The 25,217-nt window shown below is 35.7% G+C and overlaps 1 protein-coding gene across 1 annotated transcript; it reads right to left on the minus strand.

Moving 5' to 3' along the window:
* Window positions 1-5,068: 5,068 nt before the first annotated feature.
* On the minus strand, window positions 5,069-14,655 carry LOC131989067 (protein NLRC3-like). The gene is made up of 8 exons (XM_059354237.1): window positions 14,418-14,655; window positions 11,873-13,670; window positions 10,246-10,419; window positions 8,908-9,081; window positions 8,013-8,186; window positions 7,364-7,537; window positions 7,214-7,254; window positions 5,069-6,053 (listed from the first exon to the last, which is right to left on the minus strand). Exons 1-7 carry the CDS (start codon window positions 14,602-14,604, stop codon window positions 7,245-7,247), a joined length of 2,691 nt encoding a protein of 896 aa, XP_059210220.1. The 5' UTR covers window positions 14,605-14,655; the 3' UTR covers window positions 5,069-6,053; window positions 7,214-7,244.
* Between the last annotated feature and the right edge of the window lie 10,562 nt (window positions 14,656-25,217).

The following is a 25,217-nucleotide window of genomic DNA, read 5'->3' on the forward strand; positions in this document are numbered from 1 at the left end:
ATTAGCTCGGGGGGGAGGCTGTTAATGTGAGGTTAGGAAAACCTGTATTCCAGTAAGCACATAAAAATAAATATGGGGGCGTCGAGGTACTGAAGGTCGTGGTCTGAACCCGACCTGGCTATATTTGTTTGCTTCGTTTGTAGGCCAGAAACCTGCAGCTCAGCTGATCTGAAGGATCAAATTTCCCTATAGTAATTGTTGGAAAATCATTGGTGTTAATATATAAAGTAGCCAATGCAAATGGTGCATTCACAGGTTCCTCAGATGGGCCCATTAATCAAAGTTGTTCTACTGACTTCTTCCAGTGTGTTAATGATTGATAAGTCCTAATGTGGAAACAGCTCAGACACTACTAATAAGATGTGTTGTAATCTATTACTCAGAGCATTTACAGAACATGTTGTCAGCTGTTTCCAGTATTTGCACGACAACCGAGAGCGATGGATATATCGATCGGATGAGTCATGAAATCAAATAAACATGTTCAAGACTTTGCTTGTTCTTGTTCGGACTTCAGAAGAGTTGAAATTAAGTTGCGCAGTGTTAACAGGAGTGAAATATAAATAGTGAGTCTGTCCCATGATTTGGATCTGCTGCACAATTAAAAGGCCCGTTACAATCTCCCACCAGGGTTCGTGACAATAAGGGCCAGTGACTTCCAGAATCCTGCTGACAAACAGAAAAAAAACTAGCCTGTGGTGGACTTTATTTGACAGCTGAAGTTTTTTGCACTTACTGACTTAAAGTTACAGTTACAGTCATGGTTAATGGGGCATTTAATTGAGTGCTGCGGGGGATTTATTTTAGACCAACCTGGAAGTTAGTGTCGCCATTAACAGCACTTTAGGGTTCATTTTAAGATCCTTTTATTTGTTTTTAAGTCTTTAAATGGCCTGGCCCCGCCCTACCTCTCTGAGCTCCTCCACCCCTACGCCCCTGCACGTTGCCTCCGGTCGGCCGATCAGCTGCTCCTCAGGGAACCGAGGTCCAGGCGTAAGCTCAGAGGGGACCGGACTTTCTCTGTCGCTGCTCCCAACCTTTGGAACAGTTTACCTTTGCACATCAGGCAGGCCTCCTCACTGTCCGCTTTTAAAAGGAATCTTAAAAACCCATTTTTATTCACTGGCTTTTAACTCAACATGAGCCTTTGTTCTGTTTTTATTTGTTCTTTGTGGTTTTTTAAAATTAAGATTAATTTTAAAATTGAGATTCATTTTAAAACCCACTTTTATTTATTGGTTTTTACCCAGCATGAGACTCGCTTTGTTTTAGTTGTTTTTGCTTGTTTTGTTTTTATTGTTGGTCTGTCCTGCCATGTACAGCACTTTGTATCAGCTAACGCTGTCTTAAAGGGCTCTATAAATAAAGTTGATTTGATTTGATTTTGATTTAACTTCTATTGGATTTTGGATAACGGCTGAAAAAAAGCTCAGTGACAAGATAAACTTCACTAATGAGCACTTTTATGATTTTTGGGAATGCAATCACCAGGAGTAAGAAGTTTGCGTTAGACAATACAACTTGACTTCAGTGTCACTCTATGCTGACGATAACATTTAGGGTGCTATCCCAACACAAAGTTTAGTCCTTTTCAGTGGAACTCTGGTGCACAAAATAACCTGTCCCAAGCCACTTGTGAGAGGGTTACTGGTCTGTTTCCAAATGAACCCAGTTACAGGAACCAAAACACGGACAGACTGATGTTTACTTGACATCTGGGCTGATGATTGGTAGAAACACCAGAGCAGATTATAGACAGTAGAATCAAAGAAACTTGGGCTGTGTTTGGCTCCATGTTGCTTTGTTTAGTTCCAACTTTCCAACCAATGAGAAATAATACTGCGAGTAGATTTCCAGGCCTCCGCATCCGTTCACGCCTCCACAAATCAATCCAAATCAAATTGGTTGTGAAAGCGTCCTTAATGCCCCAGGCAACCTCTGTACTCTCATGTAGCCACTTGTTAGTAACCACCTTAATTTACACACAGATTTATTTAGTGACGAGGTAGAACAAAACATTAAAATCTCAACACAAAGCTTATTTTTAGCTTCGACTTTGAGACGAGAAGTCCAAAGATACTAACTAATTTCTGTGTTTTCTGAGTTATTAATAAAACCTTCTGCTTTTCCTTCTCTGATAAATGAAGAAGTCTATTGGGAAATGTCCTGTGCATGGGACAGGGACAGGATGAATGGAAGGAATAAGTTAATGTTCAACGCTGTATCAATAATAAACTGTGTACTTTATCTGTGAGGCAGGCGGACTTTCCTAAATGAACAAACAAATCCAACCCTGCACACATGATCAATAAGATGAGTCAATACCAGGGACAGACTGTGTATTTGTTTGTTGTTTATTTACAGAGGACAGTGAGCATTGATGGAACAGTGACTCTAAACTAATGACGCGGGTACCAACAGAATTTCATTAGTTGCAGAATTATAAATATATCTGCTTTTAATAAATGTCCCTGCTGTCCACTGATGTCCTCACTTCATAAAAATGTCATAACTTTCTGAAAATATTCTTAGTTTCCAAAAATTAATGTCCCCAATGTAAAAAAAAAAGTCCCAAAACAAGTGCTTGAATGTCAAAACTATCCTCACGTACAACAAATTGCCTCAATTAATTGTCCTACTGCTAATGTCCTTCTGAAAATATCTTCACATACAATAAACGTCCACAAATGGCCCAACCTTCTAAAATGATATCTACCTAAAATGCATGTTTGCTGATGCTGATAAAGATTCCGAATTAAAAACCATAAAATCTTTGTGGACTTCATCTGTGGTGATGTATGATCTGCTTTAGACTCATCAATGTTTCATTTGACTCAGTGTTCATCACAACTGGTATCTATTTTTGTTCTTCTGTGTCCTTTTTTTCCTGCGTTTTAGCATTTTCAGACCGTTTCCTGAACAGTTTTTCTAAAAAAAAAAATTTCTAAATGCAGAAAAAATGTCAAAGTCGATCAAAGAATGTGCTGATAACCTTTTATTCCTATCAGATTTATTTATGAGATTTATTGAGTGATCATCTTAATGCATCCCGCCTGATTTCAGCTTATTTTAAACACATGTAACTTGTACTATCAATCGATAATGACCCAATATATGTGCTGAAATAAAAATACAATGTGGATGCATCATGCAGAGGTGGGGCTCTATTTTATTATCTGCAGATATCTGCATCCCCTCCTTTCTCAGACCAGGTGAGGATTAAATGCATGAACTGTTTAAACTTTTAAAAACAGCCCAAATATAAATGATTTGACAGTTGAGGGGTTCATGCATTAATCGGCACAACTCTGGTGTTCCCACACTCTGCATAATCTGGTAAACCTGCACTAGTTGTGTGTGTGTGTGTGTGTGTGTGTGTGTGTGTGTGTGTGTGTGTGTGCGTGCTGAAAATTCACCTTAAAACGCCTGTAAAAGACATACCCAAAGTAAATTGAAAGCTGTTATTGAATAGTTTGGAGTAAATCTGTGGTTTGAATTTTGAAATTTGAAAGGTAACACTCTGGATATTATTCCCAAAGTGTCAGATGAAGTGTAAATGCTGATGGTATTGAGTGATTTAAATTGAAACACAGTGAAATATTTGTTTTTTATTGTCCGCCTGAGTATTTTTGGTAAATACAGGCCTGTAGATCATTATAGCTGGGACTTATGAGCTGTAAAACATAATGGAGTCAAAGTACAAAATATTACCTACTACCATTTCAAATTTGGTAAAGATATCTCAATAAATTACTATTTTACACAGGTTTTTAGAATTATTATAATAATAATTATGATGATGTATTTATGGAGACTCCAATAGTATCCTTAGTAACAATGATGACATTACAAACGTACGTCTTTTGTTGTTAATTCTATATTCTGCATCAGTGTTATACATGTATACACATACTCTCTTTGTTTAGTCAAAAGAATTCTAAACTTGTGATCAAAATTGCAGTTTTGTTTATTTCTTAAATTCATTGGAGTAACTTCTGGGATCATTTTTTCTTCAACTGCCTCAGTGCTTGTCTGATTTCTGTGGCTGATGTTATTTCTGATAGTTTATCAGGTTAACTGGGTTTCTTTTTATTAATACTGGTTCCAGGTCATTTGTGTTTTGCCTTTGGTCGTTTTTGTGGTAGCTGCTTATTTGCTTCTGATTCATTTGCATTTGGTAGCTGCCAGCCATAAGTTTTGTTTATTGACTTTTTGTTGAGTGTAACCCTACTCATTTCCTTTCAGTTGCTGAGAGCTGAAGCTTAGGGTCAAAGGTTGAGGCACCCCTTCGGGGACTTACATCATCACACATGAAGGAAATTGGGCTCTTTGAATCCACAATTCTCACCTTTTCGAGTCAGACCCAGTTTATGCAGCTCACAGACTGGATGAAGAAATATTAACATTAAATCGAACAAAATACCACCAAAAATGTGCATACTAGTTTTTCCGTCACCATAATTTTGCCTATTTCCCGACAAGGTATCACAATATGGTTGGTACCAGGTGATTCCTCTGATCTTCTAGTTTCACATGATACCAGTATCTTACCCTTAACTGTCGTAGAATGAATTTGAAGATGTATTAAAATATCTGACATATAGCAGACAGCAGACACACAGAAATCTGACCAACAGTCAGTCTCTTTACAGGAAACTTCTGCTTGATTGAGATATGAACAGCTTGGATTTGGGAAATCCCAAGTGTGCTCTTATATCAAGTGTTTTTCATAACAGGAAATTACAGGACGTTGACCCTTAGTTACACAGAAACAATGACACACCAACCTGCAAAGTAAAAAGAGAGAAACTGGGTGTTGTCGCTCAGAGTTGTTCTGACCATTGGATGCGTTGTATCATCTGTTTTTAATGTCTGCTAAATAAATCCCGCACAAGGCTGTGATTCGAATCTATCTGTTCGTCAAGTGTTTTCTTTAAAGATTTTCTACAACATAACCAGTATTTTTAAACTAAACTCACTACTGAGGGACTAAACATCCCTGAGAAATACCAACAGATCATCTGCAGAGAATAGTACAGTAGTCAGTAAAAGTTAAGATCCGGAGGTGTTTATTGAATATGAAGTTGTTTGGATCCATTGTGTATGTACCCATGTATCCATTCATCAGAATGTTAGTTCTGGTCTGTGTTGGACACCGCATGCGTTGGCTCAGTTCTTTTTCCTCCAAAAACTCTGTTCAGTCAGATGTCTTTCAATTCTATTCTCACTCAGATTAGTGTTGTAAAGTACATACCACCTCCATCGATCTCTAGTTGTGTCAATGTAATCAGTACTTACCAAGAGGGAAGGACACCAACACACTGGTACAGCCGGTTAGTTTTAATAATGTTTTATACCTTAGAATCGATGAGTTGGTTGTAATGAATGGTTATTTTCTTTGTAAACACTCAAGGTGGTTTTTAGATCAGCAGTTTGGGAAACACTCAGACCAACAACCACGTTCAAAGTCCCTTAAATCACCTTTCTTCCCCATTCTGGTTTAACTCCAGCAGCTCTTCTTCACCATGTCTACATGTCTAAATGCTTTGAGGTGCTGCCATGTGATTGGCTGATTCAATATTTGCATTAACGAGAAGTTACACAAGTTGTTCCGAATAAAGTGGCCGGTGCCTGTAGAACTGTACAATTAATGCACTTTAAAATATTTTTAATTCTTTTGTAATAATAATAAAATTACATTCATTTATTCACAGTTAATGGTGCAGGTGCAGGTGCAGGACTACTTGTAAAAAATCAACATTATAAAGTAAAACATTAGATAGTAAAGCATACATTTCTTTACTTCCACTTCATATTGCACATGCTATATGACGCCCTCTTGTGGCATAAAAGGTGCACTCAAAAATGTAATTTCAACATATATAAAACTGAGCTTACATACACATATATTACACTACAACATACACAAACCCAGAATCCAGTCCACTCTTGGGTCTGAAGAAATCCCAGGAGGATCTTGGACTTCGTGCGGACAAGCGGTTAAGGATAATGACTGAATGAATGAATCGTCCTTTTGGCACTTCTCCACTTTCCTGAAACAGGAAAAAAGGGACACTCAGCTGTGATGTGCAAAGACGTGGTCTGACTGAAAGCTTGTTGGCACAGTTTGCAGAGTTGATCTGTGTTGGTGTCAGAAATTCAGGATCAAACATTAAAGGTTTGCTGTAAGAGCTATAAACAGTTTGTTTTAACAGTGTTTCTTGGATGTGCAAACAGTTATTGTTGGTTTGATATTGAAGAAAACTAAAAAAATGTGATGATTCTCAGGCAACTTCTGCAGTTTAAAAATATAACACGTGTGTTTGAGTCATGACTCCAACAAGCAAACTTTACTTAAATTGCAGCTATCTAAGCATGAAGCTTTTTAACATATCTAACCAATCTGCGTAAAAATAACACAACCTTAACATTTCCAAATAACGTGCAATGCGGACGCCAATTCTGCATGCATATGATAAACACAGTAGTGTTTCTAACAGCAGCGACCCTAGCGGCTGCAGGACATGGTAAGGTTTACTGTTGTAAAAAAAGCTGCAGTTTGGTTGAATTTGTGCTCCGTCAGCACTTCTCTAAGGTTAGGACCAAAAAGTTCCTGGTTAGGCTCTAAAAGACAGTTTAAAGAAGAAATAAATGATTTAAATGGTGGAAGTGAAGTAGTTAGGAGGACAATGTGACTACTGGAAGTGACATGGTTCAGTTTTCACTAAAATAAAGTGGGGTTTTTTTGTAATTTCATGTCTTTTGTTTGTCATTTTACACCTCTTTGGCCTTTTTATATCTTTTATTGGTAATTTTGTGTATTTTTTTGGGTAATTTTGTGTATTTTTTGGTAATCTTGTGTCTTATCTTTTTTGGTAATTTTACAACTTTTCTTGATCATTTTGTTTTTGTTATTTTTTGGTCATTTTGTGTCTTTCGCTAGAGGGCGCCACTAACTCTAAACTGAGACATGGAGAAGGATTGGTGTATCATATGCACCAGGAGGGGATTGTGGCATCTGCATTGCACAAAATTTGGCTAAAGTCACATTACTTGTACACAGATTGAAGAGAATGGGCTGGTGTGACAGAGTGTTTTTTTTTTGTGAAGGAGGTGTTTAGTTGCTCTTTCAGGTCTTCTCTAAACCTCGAAATCTTTGCAGCTCAGTTATTCCCTAAAATTAAATACTTGTATGATCTTTCTTGATACTCACATCTTTCAAAATTTTCAGCTGCATTTAAGGTTCACGTCACCCTGTAAGGAAGAGCAAAACAACAGGGTCATAAAGGAAGCACATAATAATTACAACATGTTTCTGCCTGAGCTCCTTAAGCTTTATAAAAACTATCTTCTTGGCACTGACCTCAGAATCTCAAGTCTGTAGTGCGGACTTTGACGTGCAGCAGAAAGCAGTTTCACTCCTGAGTCCTGCAGCATGTTATCTGTCAGCTCCAGCTCTCTTAGATGGGAGGGGTTGGACATCAGAGCTAAGGCCAAAAAACTACAGCTGTTCCCTGACAAACTGCAGAAACACAGTCTGAACAAATCACAAAACATGTGCTTAGAGGAGCAGAAGAAGAGAATCATAAAACTGCATGTTTATTAAAGGGATAGTTCGGGACTTTGGACATTAAGTTGTTCTTGCCGGTTCTGATTGTTGAATAGATATTTGGTTTCTTAATAGTTTTGTGGTGGAATGGGTGACCTTTTAGTGTACACATAGTTTTGTGGAGTAAAACTTTGCAGTTTTGTGACCCTGCCAGCTTTTCTACGATCCGATCCACTACACTGCTGCTGCATACAACTTAATGTCCAAAATTACAAACTATCCCTTTAAATCATACAAATAACACATAAACTTCCAAAGTAATTAACTTTTAATTACCATTTAATTGGAAATAAAGTTTTGATATGAGCCCCCCCCCCCCCCTTATCTCAGATATAAAACTGTATTGGAGTTATTAAAAATTAGATCCAAAACTACAAATGAACAGAATAAAAATGTGTCTGACCTCAGAGTCTCCAATCTGCAGTTTGGACTCTTCAGTCCAGCAGAAAGCTGCTTCACTCCTGAATCTTGCAGCTTGTTGTAGCTCAGGTCCAGCTCTCTCAGAGGGGAGGGGTTGGACTTCAGAGCTGAGGCCAGAGAAGCACAGCTGACCTCTGACAAACTGCAGCCACTCAATCTGCATGAAGAACATAAAGGAAAGCATGCCGTTTACGAGACGGGAAGGGTTGACTTCAGCCAGGATGCAGAGACACACACCAAGGTATACAGGGCATACCCACCTTTATTTCTGGTCCACATTAAGTGGACATACCATAAAAAAGTAAACTAAATGTATTACAAATATTAATCATAAAACAAAAGTTGAAATCTGTAAATGAATATATTTCAATATTTGATTAAATATTTAATTAAATTATTTGTTTTATTTTTTATTCAATTGCTTAATGGTCTTGACTGTTAAAATAAAAATTAGGGTAGGTTTCTGTTCTTTTTTTTTACAGTATAAAAGTTTAAATTCAATTTGGAAAAAATGGTTTGTCTAGCAGCAAAAGTTGCCAAATACTGTTATTTTAAAGAAAAAGAAAAAATATATTAACTGTATATTATCTATATTTTAAAGAAATTATCTGTAAAATAACTTATGATGGTTTACTGTCATTTGATTGTAAAGTGAGGATGTTTCTGTGTTTGGCAACTTTTGCTGCCAGACTTTTTAACGTTTCTTTACGATTTTTTTTGACAGTGTAGGTTATGACTGCTGAGTAATAGTCAGTGATAATAATAATAATAATAATAATAATAATAATAATAATACAGGTTTGTTAGTGTGAATCAGCATAATTATGTTAACTTTTATATGTTTATTTCAGGACAGCACCAAAGACACACTGTCTGACCTGAGTGTTCTCAGTCGACAGTTTGGACTCTTCAGTCCAGCAGAAAGCTGCGTCACTCCTGAGTCCTGCAGCTTGTTGTTACTCAGGTCCAGCTCTCTCAGAGGGGAGGGGTTGGACTTCAGAGCTGAGGCCAGAGAAGCACAGCTGACCTCTGACAAACTGCAGCCACTCAATCTGCATGAAGAACATAAAGGAAAGCATGACGTTTACGAGACGGGAAGGGTTGACTTCAGCCAGGATGCAGAGACACACACCAAGGTATACAGGGAATACCCACCTTTATTCCTGTCAGCCCATTGGAATACTATATGAGAGTAATTTATACATTCACATAAACGTTTTTCATACTTGCCTATCCCCAAATGACGAGTTCTTATAACATAAAGATCAGAAAGAAAAAGGTACATCTTTATGAAGATTGAGTTACACAAACAATATTTATCATATCATAATATTTCTGCTCTCTTTTCTCATAAACTTTTTTACATGATGCTAATATCTATCATTGTGTATTCAGATGCAGCTTTATTTGCATTTATTTCCAAATTTGCAGTTTTGATTGTTAAAAAGAACAAATGTATCCTCATTAAAGGTATAAACTCTTTTTGACAAAGTGGACATACCATAAAAAAGTAATTTAATTGTATTACTAATATTAACCATAAAATAAAAGTTGAAATCTGTAAATAAATATATTTAAACATTTATTACATTTAAATAAATTAAAATTCTTGATGGTCTTGAATGTTAAATCTCAGTGAATTCTATGTACAAATATTGCTGAATGTAAAGTTACAGTAGGTTTCTTTTTTTACAGTAAAAGTTTGAATCAAATGTAATTATTATTATTATTATTATTATTAATAATAATAATAATAATAATAATAATAATTTTAAATAAATTATCTGTAGAATAACTTATGGTGGTTTACTGTTATATGATTGTAAAGGGAGCGATCAAGACAGCATTTTAACAGTAGAATACAGAAGAGTGAGAAAGTCTTTTTGCCACTTGGTTTTCTTTGAGATGTTCTTATTAGCGGTCTGTTTTTTTTTTTTTTCAACCGGCATGCACATGCATTGTCAAGAGTTTGTTAACAGAAAACTGGTCTATTGATCAGAATCGAACACCAGATGACATCACTGTGTGTCTCAGGCGTGAAAGTGTTTGCAGCTGAGGCCACTAGAAAATACATTTATCTGGAATCTCAAAGTGGTTCAGATCCTTGAAAAAAACGTTCCTGTTATTTCGTACCTCTAACTACAATATACCATGACCTGGATGACTTAAACATAACATATAGTGTTAGCAGAACTATATAGATTAATCTGACTGACCTCAGAGTCTCCAGTCCACAGTTTGGACTCTCCAGTCCAGCAGACAGCAGCTTCACTCCTGAGTCCTGCAGCCTGTTATCGCCCAGATCCAGCTCTCTCAGGTGGGAGGGGTTGGACTTTAGAGCCGAGGCCAAGACTTCACAGTGAGTCTCTGACAGTCGGGCACAATGAAGCCTGCACATTCAAAAGAAAATTGCTTATTGAACCAAAGCTGAGACTGAGGGGTGAATTCACAAAAAGAAAAGCTGATAGCACCATGAATTGTGCATGAATTGCGGTAATTATGTCACAGTGCCTCCTTTTTACACACGATTGCAATTATCAAAGTGGCAGAGTTTAAATGAGCTGCAGGTTAAAGTGTTAAATAGGTCGTGCTCAGCTCACTTAACTGCAAAGAAACATAAAATGATAACATAAATATAACATAAATATCCAGAGTCTTGTTCTTCTGCACATCTCAGAGTGAGCCATAAATCTACTCGTTTATTAACTTTTTTAAATTTTATTTTTTCTCATGTAGCTGAGAGGAGCGTCCTGTCATTGAATCTCAAAGGCGCAACCATATATTTGTCTTTATAAATGCTCTTTATACACCAGCAGCTCTCTAAAGACGTTAATAATTTCACTGTGAATTGGAATTTTTTTTTTGCAATGAGGCTCATTTGCATAGAAAGGGGAAGATTTTGCACCAAATTTCTGCATATTAAAGTCAACACACACACAGTCCACTTTCACCTAATGAGAGTATGTGAGCACATCAAGCTGTGGACATCATGAGAATCAGACTATAAATCTTGTTTATTAACCTTTTTTATTTTTTTATTTTATTTTTCTTATGTAGTCATGTAGCTGACAGGAGCGTCCTGTTACTGAATCCCAAAATAAAGGCTTCTGAGCCTTTATTTCGTATTTCGTCTTTTTTGTGCATGTTTAGCGGGCCCTTAGTATTAATACCATGTCTTTGCTTTTGCATGCTTATTAATGAAACTAGAAAAGCCTAGGATATGAGTTTTGCTAAAAAACGAGCCATGGACGTACCGAGCCGTTCTGCAGTTCCTGAAAGTCAGGAAAAGTCTTTTGTTGGTCCCTTTACATCTTTTTTAGCTTTTTTATATCTTTTACGGGTAATTTTGTGTCTTATCTTTTTTGGTAAGTTTCCTGGATTTGTTTTGACTCATCCACCCTAACTGACATTTCTGTGCTTTATACTAATTCACAAATACTACGGCCACTAGAGGGCGCCACTAACACCAAACGGAAGCATGGGGAAGAATTGGTGTATCATATGCACACAGGATTGGATTGTGGCATCTGCATTGCACGTCATTTCAAGAGAACGGGCTGACTTTTTTTTGCAGTGAGGCTCATTTGCATAGAAAGGGGCCATTTTTTCACCAAATGTTTGCATATTACCTCATTTAAATACATGCAAATAGAACCAGAGTGTTGAGACTTTCCTTGGCAGCGCAGTTCACCCTTTGAGAATTACACATTTTGTTTTTGCCTTATTTGTGCACGTTAAGCGTCCCCTTAGTTTTAAGACCATTCCTTTGGTTTTGCATGCTTATTAATGAAACTAGGAAAGCCTAGGATATTAGTTTAGCTAAAAAACGAGCCGTGGACTTACCGAACCGTTCTGCAGTTCCTGACAGCTGGGATCAGTCGAAGTCGACCCTCCTCTGACGTCGCGTACGCCTTCATGTCCAGTACTTCGTGAACCTCCTCTGATTTCTGCAGCATGTAGGCCAGAGCTGAGCAGCTGATCTTAGAAAGCTGTGTCTCTGATCTGTTCTCTGACTTCAGGAATTTCTGGATCTCCTGATATACTGTGCGGTCCTTGACCTCCATCAGGCAGTGGAAGATGTTGATGCTTCTGTCGGGGCAGATGTGGTACGCGCTCATCTCTTTCAGATTGTGGATTACTTTCTGAATGCTTTCCGGATCGTTCTCCACGCCACTTAAAAGTCCTTCTAACAGTCTCTGATTTGACTCGAGTGAGAGGCCGTGCAGGAAGCGGACAAACAGGTCCAGGTGGCCATTTTTGCTCTTCAGGGATTCTTCTATGGCTCTCCTCAGGAACACATCCAAAGGTGGGTCACAGCTTCGATATGCACCCCAGGCTTTGCCCAGAAATCTCTCCAATGTCTCATTTTCTCTGTTTGTATGACAGTGAAAGATGTAGACTGCAGCCAGAAACTCCTGAATGCTCAGATGAACGAAGCAGTAGACGGATTTCTGGAAGATTACACTCTCTCTTTTGAAGATCTCTGTGCAAACTCCTGAGTACACCGAGGCCTCTGTGACATCCAGACCACAGCGCTCCAGGTCTTCTTGGTAGAACATGATGTTTCCTTCCTGCAACTGTTCAAACGCCAGCCTCCCCAGCTTCAGAAGAACTTCTCTGTCAGCCTCCGTCAGCTCCTGTGGACTCGTCTCATGTCCCTCATCATACTTCTGCTTCTTCTTCTTTGTCTGAACCAGCAGGAAGTGCGAGTACAGGTCAGTCATGGTCTTGGGCAACTCTCCTCTCTGCTCTGTAGTCAACATGTGGTCCAGGACTGTAGCAATGATCCAGCAGAAGACTGGGACTCGACACATGGTGTGGAGGCTCCTGGATGTCTGGATGTGTGAGATGATTGTGCTGGAGCGCTCTTCATCACTGACCCTCCTCCTGAAGTACTCCTCCTTCTGGGCGTCAGTGAAGCCACGTACTTCTGTCACCCTGTCGACACTCGCAGGAGGGATCTGATTGGCCGCCGCGGGTCGGGAAGTTATCCAGACGAGAGCCGAGGGAAGCAGATTCCCCTCGATGAGGTTTGTCAGCAGCACGTTGACCGATGACTTCTGTGTGACATCAGACACAACCTCCATGTTGTTGAAATCCAGAGACAGTCTGCTTTCATCCAGGCCGTCAAAGATGAACAGAAGTTTACAGACGGCGAGCTTCTCTGCTGTGACCTTCTGTAATGTTGGATGGAAAACATGGAGCAGCTCCAGAAGACTGTACTGCTCATCTCTGATCAAGTTCAGCTCCCTGAATGAAAGCGGAACCACCACACTGACATCTTGGTTCTCCAAACCCTCTGCCCAGTCCAGACTGAACTTCTGCACCAAGAAGGTTTTTCCAACGCCAGCGACGCCGTTCGTCAGAACCACTCTGATGGGTCCCTGTTGGTCAGGTAAGGCTTTAAAGATGTCCTGGCACTTGATTGGAGCGTCATGGACGGTCTTCTTCTTGGAAGCTGTCTCCAGCTGCCTCACCTCATGTTGGGTATTAACCTCTTCACTTTGTCCCTCTGTGATGTAGAGCTCAGTGTAGATCCTGTTAAGGAGAGTTCCACTTCCTGTTCCATCACTTCCTTCAGTTACACGTTTACATCTCCTCCTCAGACTGATCTTATATTCTTGTAAAACCTTCTGTGGACCTTTTATTTCACACAGAAGACACAAAAAAGAAGGCTATTAAAGAGGCTGTATGGAGCCTTAAACTGACTTTGGTATTCATCGTTTGAAACCAAACAGAAAAATTAGGAAAAAGAACATAACATGCTTAAGTCACAGGCATTTATGGCAGCAATATCTGTAAAATTAAGTTTATTCAAGTCATTATAATGTTGAAATGGATTTACAGTCTATTTTAAAGTAAAGTTCAATGTTGTCTACAATGTAAAAAAAGCAGCAAAAGTTGGCATCAAAGAAAAGTATCGAACCCAAAATTATTTTAAAGATAATTTCTGTAAAAACATGAATCATATACAGTATTACATCTGTATTTAAAAATATATATATATGTAGAATAACTTACGTTTTTAAGCTTTTTACCATTTTTATGATTTCTTTTCGCACATTTTTACAATTTATTTAAAGTTTTTACTTTAGGAAAATGGAAAGATTTTACATTCAGTAATATTATATTGTATTTTGTATTATTTTTGTAATTTAACATTTAAGACCATCATGCAGTTGAATAATACAATAAAAACATCCATAATGTCCTGTTATATTAATTTACAGATTTAAACTTTTATTTTCTGGTTATTATTTGTCATAAAAGTAATTAACTTTTTTATGCTATAGCTAGCTCGCTAACTTAGACATGAAACACGAAATGCAGAAGCTTCTCATTGTTGAGCTTTACTTTGAAAGGTCACAGTCATGATAAATTGTCTTACTTTCTGCAGTACTTTTCTGACTGTGTTTCTGTAGTACAGGTGGTCTTGTGGATGTTTTTACTTGGTGCAGGTCATGGTCTTCACAGCCCGTAGAGTCCAGACTTTGGACCCTTTTCCTCCATCTGTGGAAATGATGGCAACTCTGACTGTAAGATACATTCATATATATAAAAGCCAGTCGACACATTAGAGTGTCTTTTAGTAAAACCAGACTGTGAACAAATATATTACAGTTAACATCAATAATAAAAGACTTGTATGCTTAAAAGAAATGTATGCAGTGCACTGTGGCAGTGACCTGTCAATCATAAGTTAGCCCCGCCTACTGCTCTGTTTGACTATGAACCATAATTTACCTAATGAACATCATGTTGTATTAAAGAGAATTGAAACTAACCAGTGAGACCATAAACTCATTATGAGAATGTTTACTGAGGTCACAAATCAAGTGAGAAGTAGGTTCATTTTCTCATAGACCATCCATGCTGTGCATTTAACCCTCGTTGGGGTGACTTCAGGCTGTAAAACCGGAGATAAGGTCAAATATATTATATATTTATATATATTTATAAATATATATTTTTTATATTATTTTATATTTATATATAAAATATAGAACTAGAATTTCTCCTCATTTCACCTCGTAGATGTTAAGATTTATAACCAACATTTATAATTCTTCACTGAGCAGGATTGTGTTTAGAAAGTAAAAAAAGAACATTTTCAAAATCAGATTTATTTTTTTTTGTGTGTGTTTTTACACAAACAAACAAATAGGGAACAAAATCATGGAAAAAAAACTTTAACAAAAAAAACAAAATAAATACAGGCGAAAAAAACTAATGGAAAAACAAATAAAAGCAAAACAAAAAAACTTCAATAGGGAGAAAAAAACTAACGGGGAAAAAAAGGTTGAAAAAAAGCTTTAACAAGAAAAATAAAAACAAAAACTAAACTAAAAAAGTGTGTTCTGAAGGAACAAAAGAACAATTTCGAAATCTGATTTTGTAGTTTTGTGTTTTTCCAGAAACAAAACCAACAGGGGAAAAAACATGAATGGGGAACAACAACATGGAAAAAAAACTTTAACAAAGAAACTAATAAAAACAAAATAAATACAGAAAAAAAACTTTATATGAAAAAACAAAAAAACAAAAGCAAAACAAAAAAAAACCTTCAACAGGGAAAAAACTTGAAACTTGAAAGAAAAAAAAGAGCATATTTCGAAATCTGATTTTATAGTTTTGTGTTTTTCCACAAACAAAACAAACATAAATGGGGAACAAAAACGTGGAAAAAAAAATAAATAAATACAAAACCTTTAATAGGGGATTTTAAAAAAGCATTAACAAGGAAAAAAAAACTAAAAACTTAAAAATTGTGCTCTAAAAGTTAAAAAAAAAAAAAAAAGCATATTTTTTAAAATCAGATTTTTATTGGGGTTTTTTTGTGTTTAAAAAAAAAAAAGCATATTTTTTAAAATCAGTGATTATTTTGTGTTCAAAATGTTGATCCAGAAAGTCAAAGTGAAAACTGGTGTTCAGGTCATATAGTGACCAGAAAAACAGAACAATGACTTCCTTGTAGCTGGAACACAGAAGAGTTCCTTTTTACTGTAATAACTAATTTCTAAACCTTTATGGTGTTTTATGATCTGTTATCAGAGTTCCTTCCAGTAAAGCACCTTTACTGCAGCAGAGGACAAAGTCCAAAGTTAATATGATAATCAAACAAACTTACTTTGTACTGGAGGGCCGAGATATCTCGCTGCCACTGTCACTGGTCACAGACTCTCTACAGTCAAACCTGCAGAAACAAGTTTTAATGTGAAACATGAAACAATACAAACTCTGAACCCCAACAAGCTCTTTTTACATTCTAACATCTATATAAACCTATAAGTCCTGCAGCTCTGTGGAACCAGCCCAATCAGAACAACTCAAACATGTCTTTGTGCAGAATAACACAGTTAGAATGACATGAATCAGAAAAAAAAAAAAAAAAGAGTAATAAAATGGAATTTATAAATAAACACCTTTCCAAGTGTCACAAATGTTGTAAAAAAAAAGACACAAAAAGCAGTTTTCTCCACATATTGTACATATTCTCAGTATTGTCATGTTTTCAGCCTCTCCTGTCCTCTCCTCTCAGCTCTGTGTAAACAGCCTCTCCTGTCCTCTCCTCTCTGCTCTGTGTAAACAGATTCTCAGTGAATATTTGCAGAATTTAATGTTTTTAACAGGATCTGGTTAGTGCAAACGCTTTATTTTAAACGACACATGTAGAATAAAGAGGTTCTGACACAAATATCAACATTTTAACACAAGTTTTGCTCACTTTTTCTAAGGTAAATGTTTGTAACCGATGATCTCTTCAAGGACCGTCGGAAAAAGTTAAATTCCAACAATAATGCCTGTTTTTACAGTTTCTTTCTACGATAATCGGTGGATTTTGGGCTATTTTCTAAAGAAAATATTGTTTTTGAAGCCACCTGGGTTCAGTAGGAGAAGGAAAGACTGTTTTTCATGCAAAAATTTACTGTGCGATATTTATATATTGTTTTAACATTCAGCCTTTTTACTGTTGCATCAACGTGCAGTATTACCTTTAGTATGAGCTGTATACTGCTTTGTATAATTTGACTTGTGTTGTGTCTTACATGTAACATTGTATTGGTTTGGTGATCCTGTTCAGTGATGTGGTGACATGAATCAGTGTTTGACTTTCCTCATAAACATGACAGCCTGTATGAGGTTTTCACCAACTGTACACTGATCTTACAAACAGAACCTACAGAAGTATTTATCAATGTTTATAATCCACTTGGGTATCTCATAATAATTAACCAAGGTATTAGGTGAAGGTTTGCTCATAACCATTAGAAAGTGTCTGACTTTGTTGATGTGTTGTACATTTTTAAAATGTATATCGTTAGCCTCATAGCATATTTGCCTAAGTCATATTTGAATGTTTTCGGGAAACAAGAAAAAACAAAATTTTTAGTAAGCCCATTGGTATTTTTAGTTGATATTGTAACAGTAAGTTCAAATAGAAGTGTGAACAAGTTTGCATAAAAAATTAAACACATCGATTTCATAACAGATAAAAGTAACTTAGGCAGAATATGCCCTGACTAAGGCAATTTTTCTCTTACATATAAAGTTACATAATAAGTTTGGTTTGTATGTAGCGGCAAAAATGCCTAAATCAAAGAGATGACTAAGGCAGAAAGTGATTTTGGACTCTAACAAGTGTTCTGATAGGGAGAACATAGGCAATAAGGCAGAAAGATGCAGCAGTGGTAGGAGAGAAACGTTAGGCAGATATCACAATTTGGCCAAAAAATGACTTAGGCAATTATGCTATGAAGCTAACGATATGTAGATACTAGTATATTAAACTCCTATTTGTCCACAAAGCAATTTATTGCAGGAAAGTCCCACACCCAGAAGGAAAAACTCACTAGCCAAACCTGCCTGATGTTTCCTGTTTGATGATCTGAATTTTTAAATCTCCTTAGAGTTCCCATGTTCATATAGAAACACACATCTTCCAAATTAATTCCTGTAGATGTTGCTAATGGATATCTCCATTAAAGGGGGGGTATGTCGTAGAATTAATTTGAAGATGTATTAAAATATCTGACATATAGCAGTTTAAATATGCATCAAATATGTTTTGATAAACACACAGAAATCTGACCAACAGTCACAGTCTCTTTACAGGAAACTTCTGCTTGATTGAGATATGAACAGCTCGGATTTAGGAAATCCCAAGAACAGGAAATTACAAGATGGTGACCCTCAGTTACACAGAAACAATGACACACCAACCTGCAAACTAAACAGAGAGAAACTGGGTGTTGTCTCTCAGAGTTGTTCTGACTTTTGGATTGGTCTGACACATTTGGCATCTGAATCTGTTTTTTGATACTTGCTAAATAAATCCCGCACAAGGCTGCTATTCCAATCGACCTGGTCGTCAGTTGTTCTTCTTTAAAGATTTTCTACTACATATGTATGTATGTACAGTATAAGTATTTGCTGGCCCTGTAGCTGAACAGAGTCCAAAGCACATTTCCCTGCAAGGACAATAAAAGTTAATCTCATCTTATCTCCAGAGGGATAACGAGTGAGGTCAGTCCTCTTACCTAATTTTGAAATACAGAGGTTGTCCAATGGACCGGTCAGATTTTATAGAGTGACATCTGGGTTCTGAAGACTTTTCTCTGTCCTCCTCCTCTTTCTTCACACAGACAACCATCGTCACGGCTTCAGATGCTGCAGACACACAAAGAAACACAGTGAATTTCATCAGTTTCACACTTCACACATAGTCAATCAATCAGTCATTATTTATATTTTAACAGCAAGAAGTCAAACAGATTCAATTATATGAAACAGATTAAATAAACAGATAAGAATGTAAAAAACAACAACTTATAAAACCTCAAAGACTACACTTAAAAAGTAAAATACAGTAAATAATTATACAAATATACAAAATAGATATAGTTCTTTTAAAAGTCAAAACAATAAGTCAGTCGAAACAATAAATTAAATATAAATAAATACAGATAAAAAAATCAGTTAATTTCTTCAGGTCTTTTGATAGATATATTTATAATAAAAAATGTAAAAAAAAATAATAATAATAATTCATAAAACCGTAAAATGCATTAAGAAATTATTTAAAAAATAATTAAATCTCTGTTAAAAGTCACAATGAAACAAATGAAATAAATAAATACAGATAAAAATCAGTTCATTTCTTCAGGTCTTTGGATAGATATATTTATAATAATTTGTTACATATTGTACTCATTATATATTATACTATATTCATACTATGTTATACTTTACTATATTTTCTTACATTACATACATAACTATATTTGTGTATTAATACAACACATGGACTTATATAATATTATAATTATGGACAGATTAGTTGGCAGAAAATTTGGGTCATTGGTGACAGATTTTTTACTACTAATTATTAAATAGTTTATATTTTTTGCACTATATTTTGGGTAAAAAAATTGATTTCAAGACCAAGATATTTTCAAAGCAAAAATGAAAAAAAGAAAAAAAAAGAAAAATAGATGCTGCAGACACACAAAAAAGAAAAAAAGTAAAATAGATTAAATTATATGAATGAACTAAAACAATAAAAAAAACACTAAATAATTAAATAGATAAAAATGTTAAAAAAAATAAAAAAAATCATAAATCCGTAAAAAAAATAAAATGCATTAAAAAATAATTAAATCCCTGTTAAAAGTCAGAATGAAACAAATGAAATAAATAAATACAGATAAAAATCATAATCAATAATTTCTTCAGGTCTTTTGATAGCTATTTATCATAATTTGTTACATGTTGTACAACAGTAACTATATATTATACTATATTCATACTATGTTATACTTTAATAATAATTAATACAACACATGGTCTCATATTATATAATATTTAGGACAGATTAATTGGCAGAAAATTTGGGTCATTGGTGACAGATTTTTAACATAAATTATTTAATAGTTAAATATATTTGCACAATATTTGGGGTAAAAAATGTAATTTCAAGACCAAGATATTTTCAAAGCAAGAAAATATATATTTATACATGTTTTTTTGTGCAGTTGATTATTATGAAGTTTATCTGAACTTATTTCTGTTCTTCAATAATTTATTTTCTTTTATTCTGTCTCCACATTTTGTTGTATGATATATTGTCTAAAAAATATTTGCGATAAACAATAATATAATCACTTTAAAACCATTTAATCAGTCATTGATGTAATGACATAATAATAATGTAGCATAATAATCCGAGCACACTCGCCCTTCCAGGGAAACTCGTGTTTGTTCTGAAATCCTGTTTGTCATAAATTAAATAAATAAATTAAAACAAACACGGATGTTAACAGGCAAGATCCTCCTGACACGACTTCAACAAGTCAATACTGTAACTATTATTACAGTCTGAGAAACTCCCTCTCTCCCACTCGTCTGGTTTCTCTGTGACGAGTTTCACAAGTCTGCAAACAGCAGCTGTTGCATCAACGTCTCTGGTAAGAAGACGGTTTTATTTCTCCACAATGAGTCAAACCCACAAACTGACCAACAAAGTATCCAGTCAAACTGAACTCAACTGATATCAAACATGTATGGACGACAAAAACTGCAGCATTTTATCAAACTTTCACAAACAAGCTTCACTGCTCTCAATTTCTTTGAACGAAACATAAAAAAGCCGAACTCTGCAGCATTTATTCCACAACTTCCTGACACGATATCCTGACACACAATTTATACTTTTTTTCTGGTAATTTCCACTTTTTTTTCTTGTGATTTTGACTTTTTTTAGGTAATTTATGCTAACTTTGATTTTTTTTCTTGTGCTTTTCATTTTATTCTGGTAATTCTACATTTTTTCTGGTAATTTAGACTTTTTTTGGTAATTTCTACTTTTTTCTATTAATTTCTACTTTTGGGGGGTAATTTAGACCTTTTTCTTGTAACTTAGAAGCCTGGTATACCCATACTGCCTTGCGCGCTCGAATTTAATTTCGAACCTCCATCCAGTCTGGCAACCAGAGAGTTTCTTAGCCCTGTTTTAGGGATCCAATCACAGAGCGGGGAGGGACGGCAAGACGATGACACGTACTACTCGGCAGACGGAAGCTTGTAGATTTGTAGTGGCAACTCAACTCAACTCAACTTTATTTGTAAAGCACTTTAAAACAACCACAGCCGTAACAAAGTGCTGTACATAAACAAACAGAAAGAGAGACAATAAAATAAATAAAACAGGAATAAACACTAAAATACATAGATTCATTGCTTTTTAAAACAATATAAAAAACAATAAATAAAAGCAAACCATAAAAACACTAAAACAAGAGCAGAGTCTCATGCGTGGTTAAAAGCCAAGGAATAAAAATAGGTTTTAAGATGAGTTTTCGGCACTTGGAAGCTTGTAGTTTTGCGGATCCAACATGGCTGCTGCAGACGCGAAACTCTCTTTAGCTGTAGATGGTGTTTTAAATAGTTTAGAGCCAAAGTTGAAAGGCAAAAGGTCTCTCGGCGGCTCCGCTGCGGGGCTATTAGCGCCGCACCGGCGGTCTCAGCGGCTCATTGCGCCGATCCGGCGAGACCGCTGGTCACCGCCGGTGATCTGGCTAGGAGCCGGGGGACAGCGGAGCCCCCAGAGACCCGCAGCAGCTTGTTTATTGCCCATAAAATCAGTGGATGTGTGTGGCTGAATGACATGAGGGGGAATAAAGCGTGAAAATAAATAATCTTGCAGAAAGCGAGAACTGGAGAAGCAAAGCAGCAGCAACACTCTCTCACAGACACACACACAACAAACATCCATCTCTGTTGCTCTACTACGTCATCTGGTATAACTGATCTGATTGGCTAAGAGCTACCTACAGACGCTTTGATAGACATTCTAAACGCCCAATAAACGGCTCCGGAGGATCGTAAACCACACCTCCTCTACGGAGAAAAGCATTGTTGGTGTCCAGACCTAATCTCCAATGAGATCTGGTCTGGTGTTAGCCAGGCTAGTAACTTAGACTTTTTTCTGGTAATTTAGACTTTTTCTTGTGATTTGGACTTTTGGTAATTTAGACTTTTTTCTATTAATTTTCTACTTTTGGGGTTAATTTAGACCTTTCTCTTGTAACTTAGACTTTTTTCTGGTAATTTAGACTTTTTCTTGTGATTTAGACTTTTTTTGGTAATTTCTACTTTTTTCTATTAATTTCTGCTTTTGGGGGTAATTTAGACCTTTTTCTTGTGATTTTGACTTTTTTGGTAATTTAGACTTTTTTTGGTAATTTAGACTTTTTCTGGTAATTCTACCTCTTTTTTTGGTAATTTCTATTTTTTTCTGGTAATTTTAACTTTTTTTCTGGTTATTCTACTTTTTTAAGGCAGATTAACTGTTTTTCTTACAGTAAAACTTAAGGTTTAATGTAAAAATATATATATATATAAAAAAAGATTCTTAAAAAAAACAACAACAAAACTTTAGCCTACCTTTTCAGCATTATTTCGACTACTTCATGACACAACATCCTGATTCCTATAGATTCCTTATATCTTCTAGTTTCATATGATACCAGTATCTCCAGTATATTCCTCAAAGTGAGCCCTATGTCAGCTGTTGGAACACTAAATATTGATCATGCAAATTATTGCGCTGCTATGCTGTATAGATTTTCCCCCAGCTCTACTTTCCTCTCTCTGGATGTGAGTGCACCAGATTTTGCTGTGCAGGAACTCTATAAACCCTTTCACCCAACGACTTTGCCTCTTGTTAACCTCCTTGTTGTCCGTTTTACTCCTCCTCCTTCTTTTAATGCAGAAAAACAAGTCATATCTGTTCTTATCTTTTCTTTTTTTATCTAATCTCGTGTTCTCCTTCAGTAATCAAACCCTCCCTCGTTCCTTTTGTGCACCTGTTTGCACTCCGAATCAGCTGCTCAGCAAATATAATGCTGTGTTTGCCCTTTTTCATTCTTTCCCTTGACACAGCAGCAACAGTTTGTTCATGATCTTGCAGTAATAAAAGACCTTTTGGCTCAGACGCCAGTCAAGAACATTTCCATCCATTTAGACCAACATCTCACAGTGAAATCAGCAGAATGGATCATGTGCAGCAGCAGAAAACACTCACTGATCAACTAAGTACATTTACTCAAGTACTGTACTTAAGTACAATTTTGAGGTACTTGTACTTTACTTGAGTATTTCCATTTTGTGTAACTTTATACTTCTCCTTCACTACATTTAGCTGACAGCTTTAGTGACTTTTCAGGTTGAGATTTAACGCAAAAAATGTGATTAATTTAGAGTGATTAGACTCATAACAGCATATTAAGTAGTTTAAATGAGCCCTGGCTTAAGAAAATTAAAAGGCTGTTTACATAAAAGCATCAATAATAATATATTTGGAATATATAAAACCGTCTAAGTGGGTCTATTTTGCATAACAAGTACTTTTACTTTTGATACTTCAAGTGCATTTTGATGCTGATACTGTTGTACTTTTACTTCAGTAAGTTTTGAATGCAGGACTTTTACTTGTAGTGGAGTGATTTCATAGTGTGGTGTTAGTACTTTTACTTAAGTAAGGAATCTGAATACTTTTTCCACCACTGCTGACTGATTGATATGAAAGAACTTTCTCCAGACTTTACACATTAGACGAGGACGACTTTTACCAGAGGACACCCTGTATGTCGTGTTCTATCAGATGTTTTCTGTGTTCTCTTGGATGCCGTACATGTTTCTCCAGAGATAAGAGTCTTCAGAGGACAGAGTGACAGACTATCTGTCATGGCCGCCATGTTTGCATATTTAGAGTTCCAACAGCGTAAGGTGGATCACTATTAGGAATATCCTGGAGATCCTGGTGTCATATGAAACTAGAAGTTGTAAGGAATCTATAGGCACCAATTCGGCTAAAATTTTGGGGCATTTTTTACCTTTTTTTATGATTTTTTATATATATATATATATATATATATATATATATTTTAACATGTAATCTAAAGTTTTACTCTAAAAAAAGCAGTTAATCTGCCTTCAGAAAAAAAATAGAATTACCAGAACAAAAGGTCTAAATTACCAAAAAAAAGGTCTCAATTACCGGGAAAAAAAAGTAGAATTACCAGAAAAAAGTCAAAATTACAAGAAAAAAAGTCAAATTTACCAGCAAAAAGTCTGAATCACCAGAAAAAAAGTCAAATTTACCAGAATAAAAATAGTCTAAATTACCAGAAAAAAAGTAGAAATTACAAAAAAACTCAAAATCACTAGAAGAAAAGTCTGAATTACCACAAAAAGTCTTAATTACCAGAAACAAAGTAGAAATTAACAGAAAGAAATAGAAATTACCCAAAAATGTCTAAATTACCATGAACAAAGTAGAATTACCAGAAAAAAGTCAAATTTACAAGAAAAAAAGTAGAAATTACAAAAAATTCAAAATCACTAGAAAAAAAGTCTAAATTACCACAAAAAGTCTTAATTACCAGAACAAAGTAGAAATTAACTGAAAAAAATAGAAATTACCCAAAAAAGTCTAAATTACTGTGAACAAAGTAGAATTACCAGAAAAAAATCAAAATTACAAGAAAAAAAGTAGAAATTACAAAAAAAAAATCAAAATCACCAGAAAAAAGTAGAAATTACAAAAAAATCAAAATCACTAGAAAAAAAGTCTAAATCACCATAAAAAGTCTTAATTACCAGAAAAAAGTAGAAATTAACTGAAAAAAAAAATAGAAATTACCCAAAAAAAGTCTGAATTACCATGAACAAAGTAGAATTACCAGAAAAAAGTCAAAATGACAAGAAAAAAAGTCAAAATTACCAGAAAAAAAGTCAAAATCACCAGAAAAAAGTGGAAATGTTCTCAGAAAGTCACAGAAATGTTGTCCAACAACAAGCAGGGCTGCAACACCTGCAGACTTTTTTTTTCTCTTCTCGGTTAATTATTTGGCCTACAAATCTGAAATCTGGTCACTTATGGTCGTGGAATGCATGAATCAGATCTCAGACTATTCTCTCCAATCTGTGTAGAATTACCCCAACTTTAGCAACACCTAATTATTAAACACAGTAGTTGGCAGTACTTCCTTCATTGTACTGCAGTGTTTCCCACACATAGAGCATTCTGTGGCGCACCCCCACATAATGGAGACCGACCGCCACAAAATGATTCTGTTATTACGTTAAGGCATATCTAATGGTTGCCGCAAATGCAGTTAACAGGACG

The sequence above is a fragment of the Centropristis striata genome, chromosome 17 (assembly GCF_030273125.1).
Source record: "Centropristis striata isolate RG_2023a ecotype Rhode Island chromosome 17, C.striata_1.0, whole genome shotgun sequence".
NCBI classification, from domain to species: Eukaryota; Metazoa; Chordata; class Actinopteri; order Perciformes; family Serranidae; genus Centropristis; species Centropristis striata.

Excerpts from the sequence above, each read along its gene's own strand:
- LOC131989067 (XM_059354237.1), bottom strand. The coding sequence starts at position 14,604 with ATGTGTCGACTGGCTTTTATATATATGAATGTATCTTACAGTCAGAGT. Across the intron at positions 10,420-11,872 it reads AGGAACTGCAGAACGGTTCG|GCTTCATTGTGCCCGACTGT; the intron begins GTAAGTCCACGG and ends TTGAATGTGCAG. Across the intron at positions 9,082-10,245 it reads TGTGGACTGGAGACTCTGAG|ATTGAGTGGCTGCAGTTTGT; the intron begins GTCAGTCAGATT and ends TTCTTCATGCAG.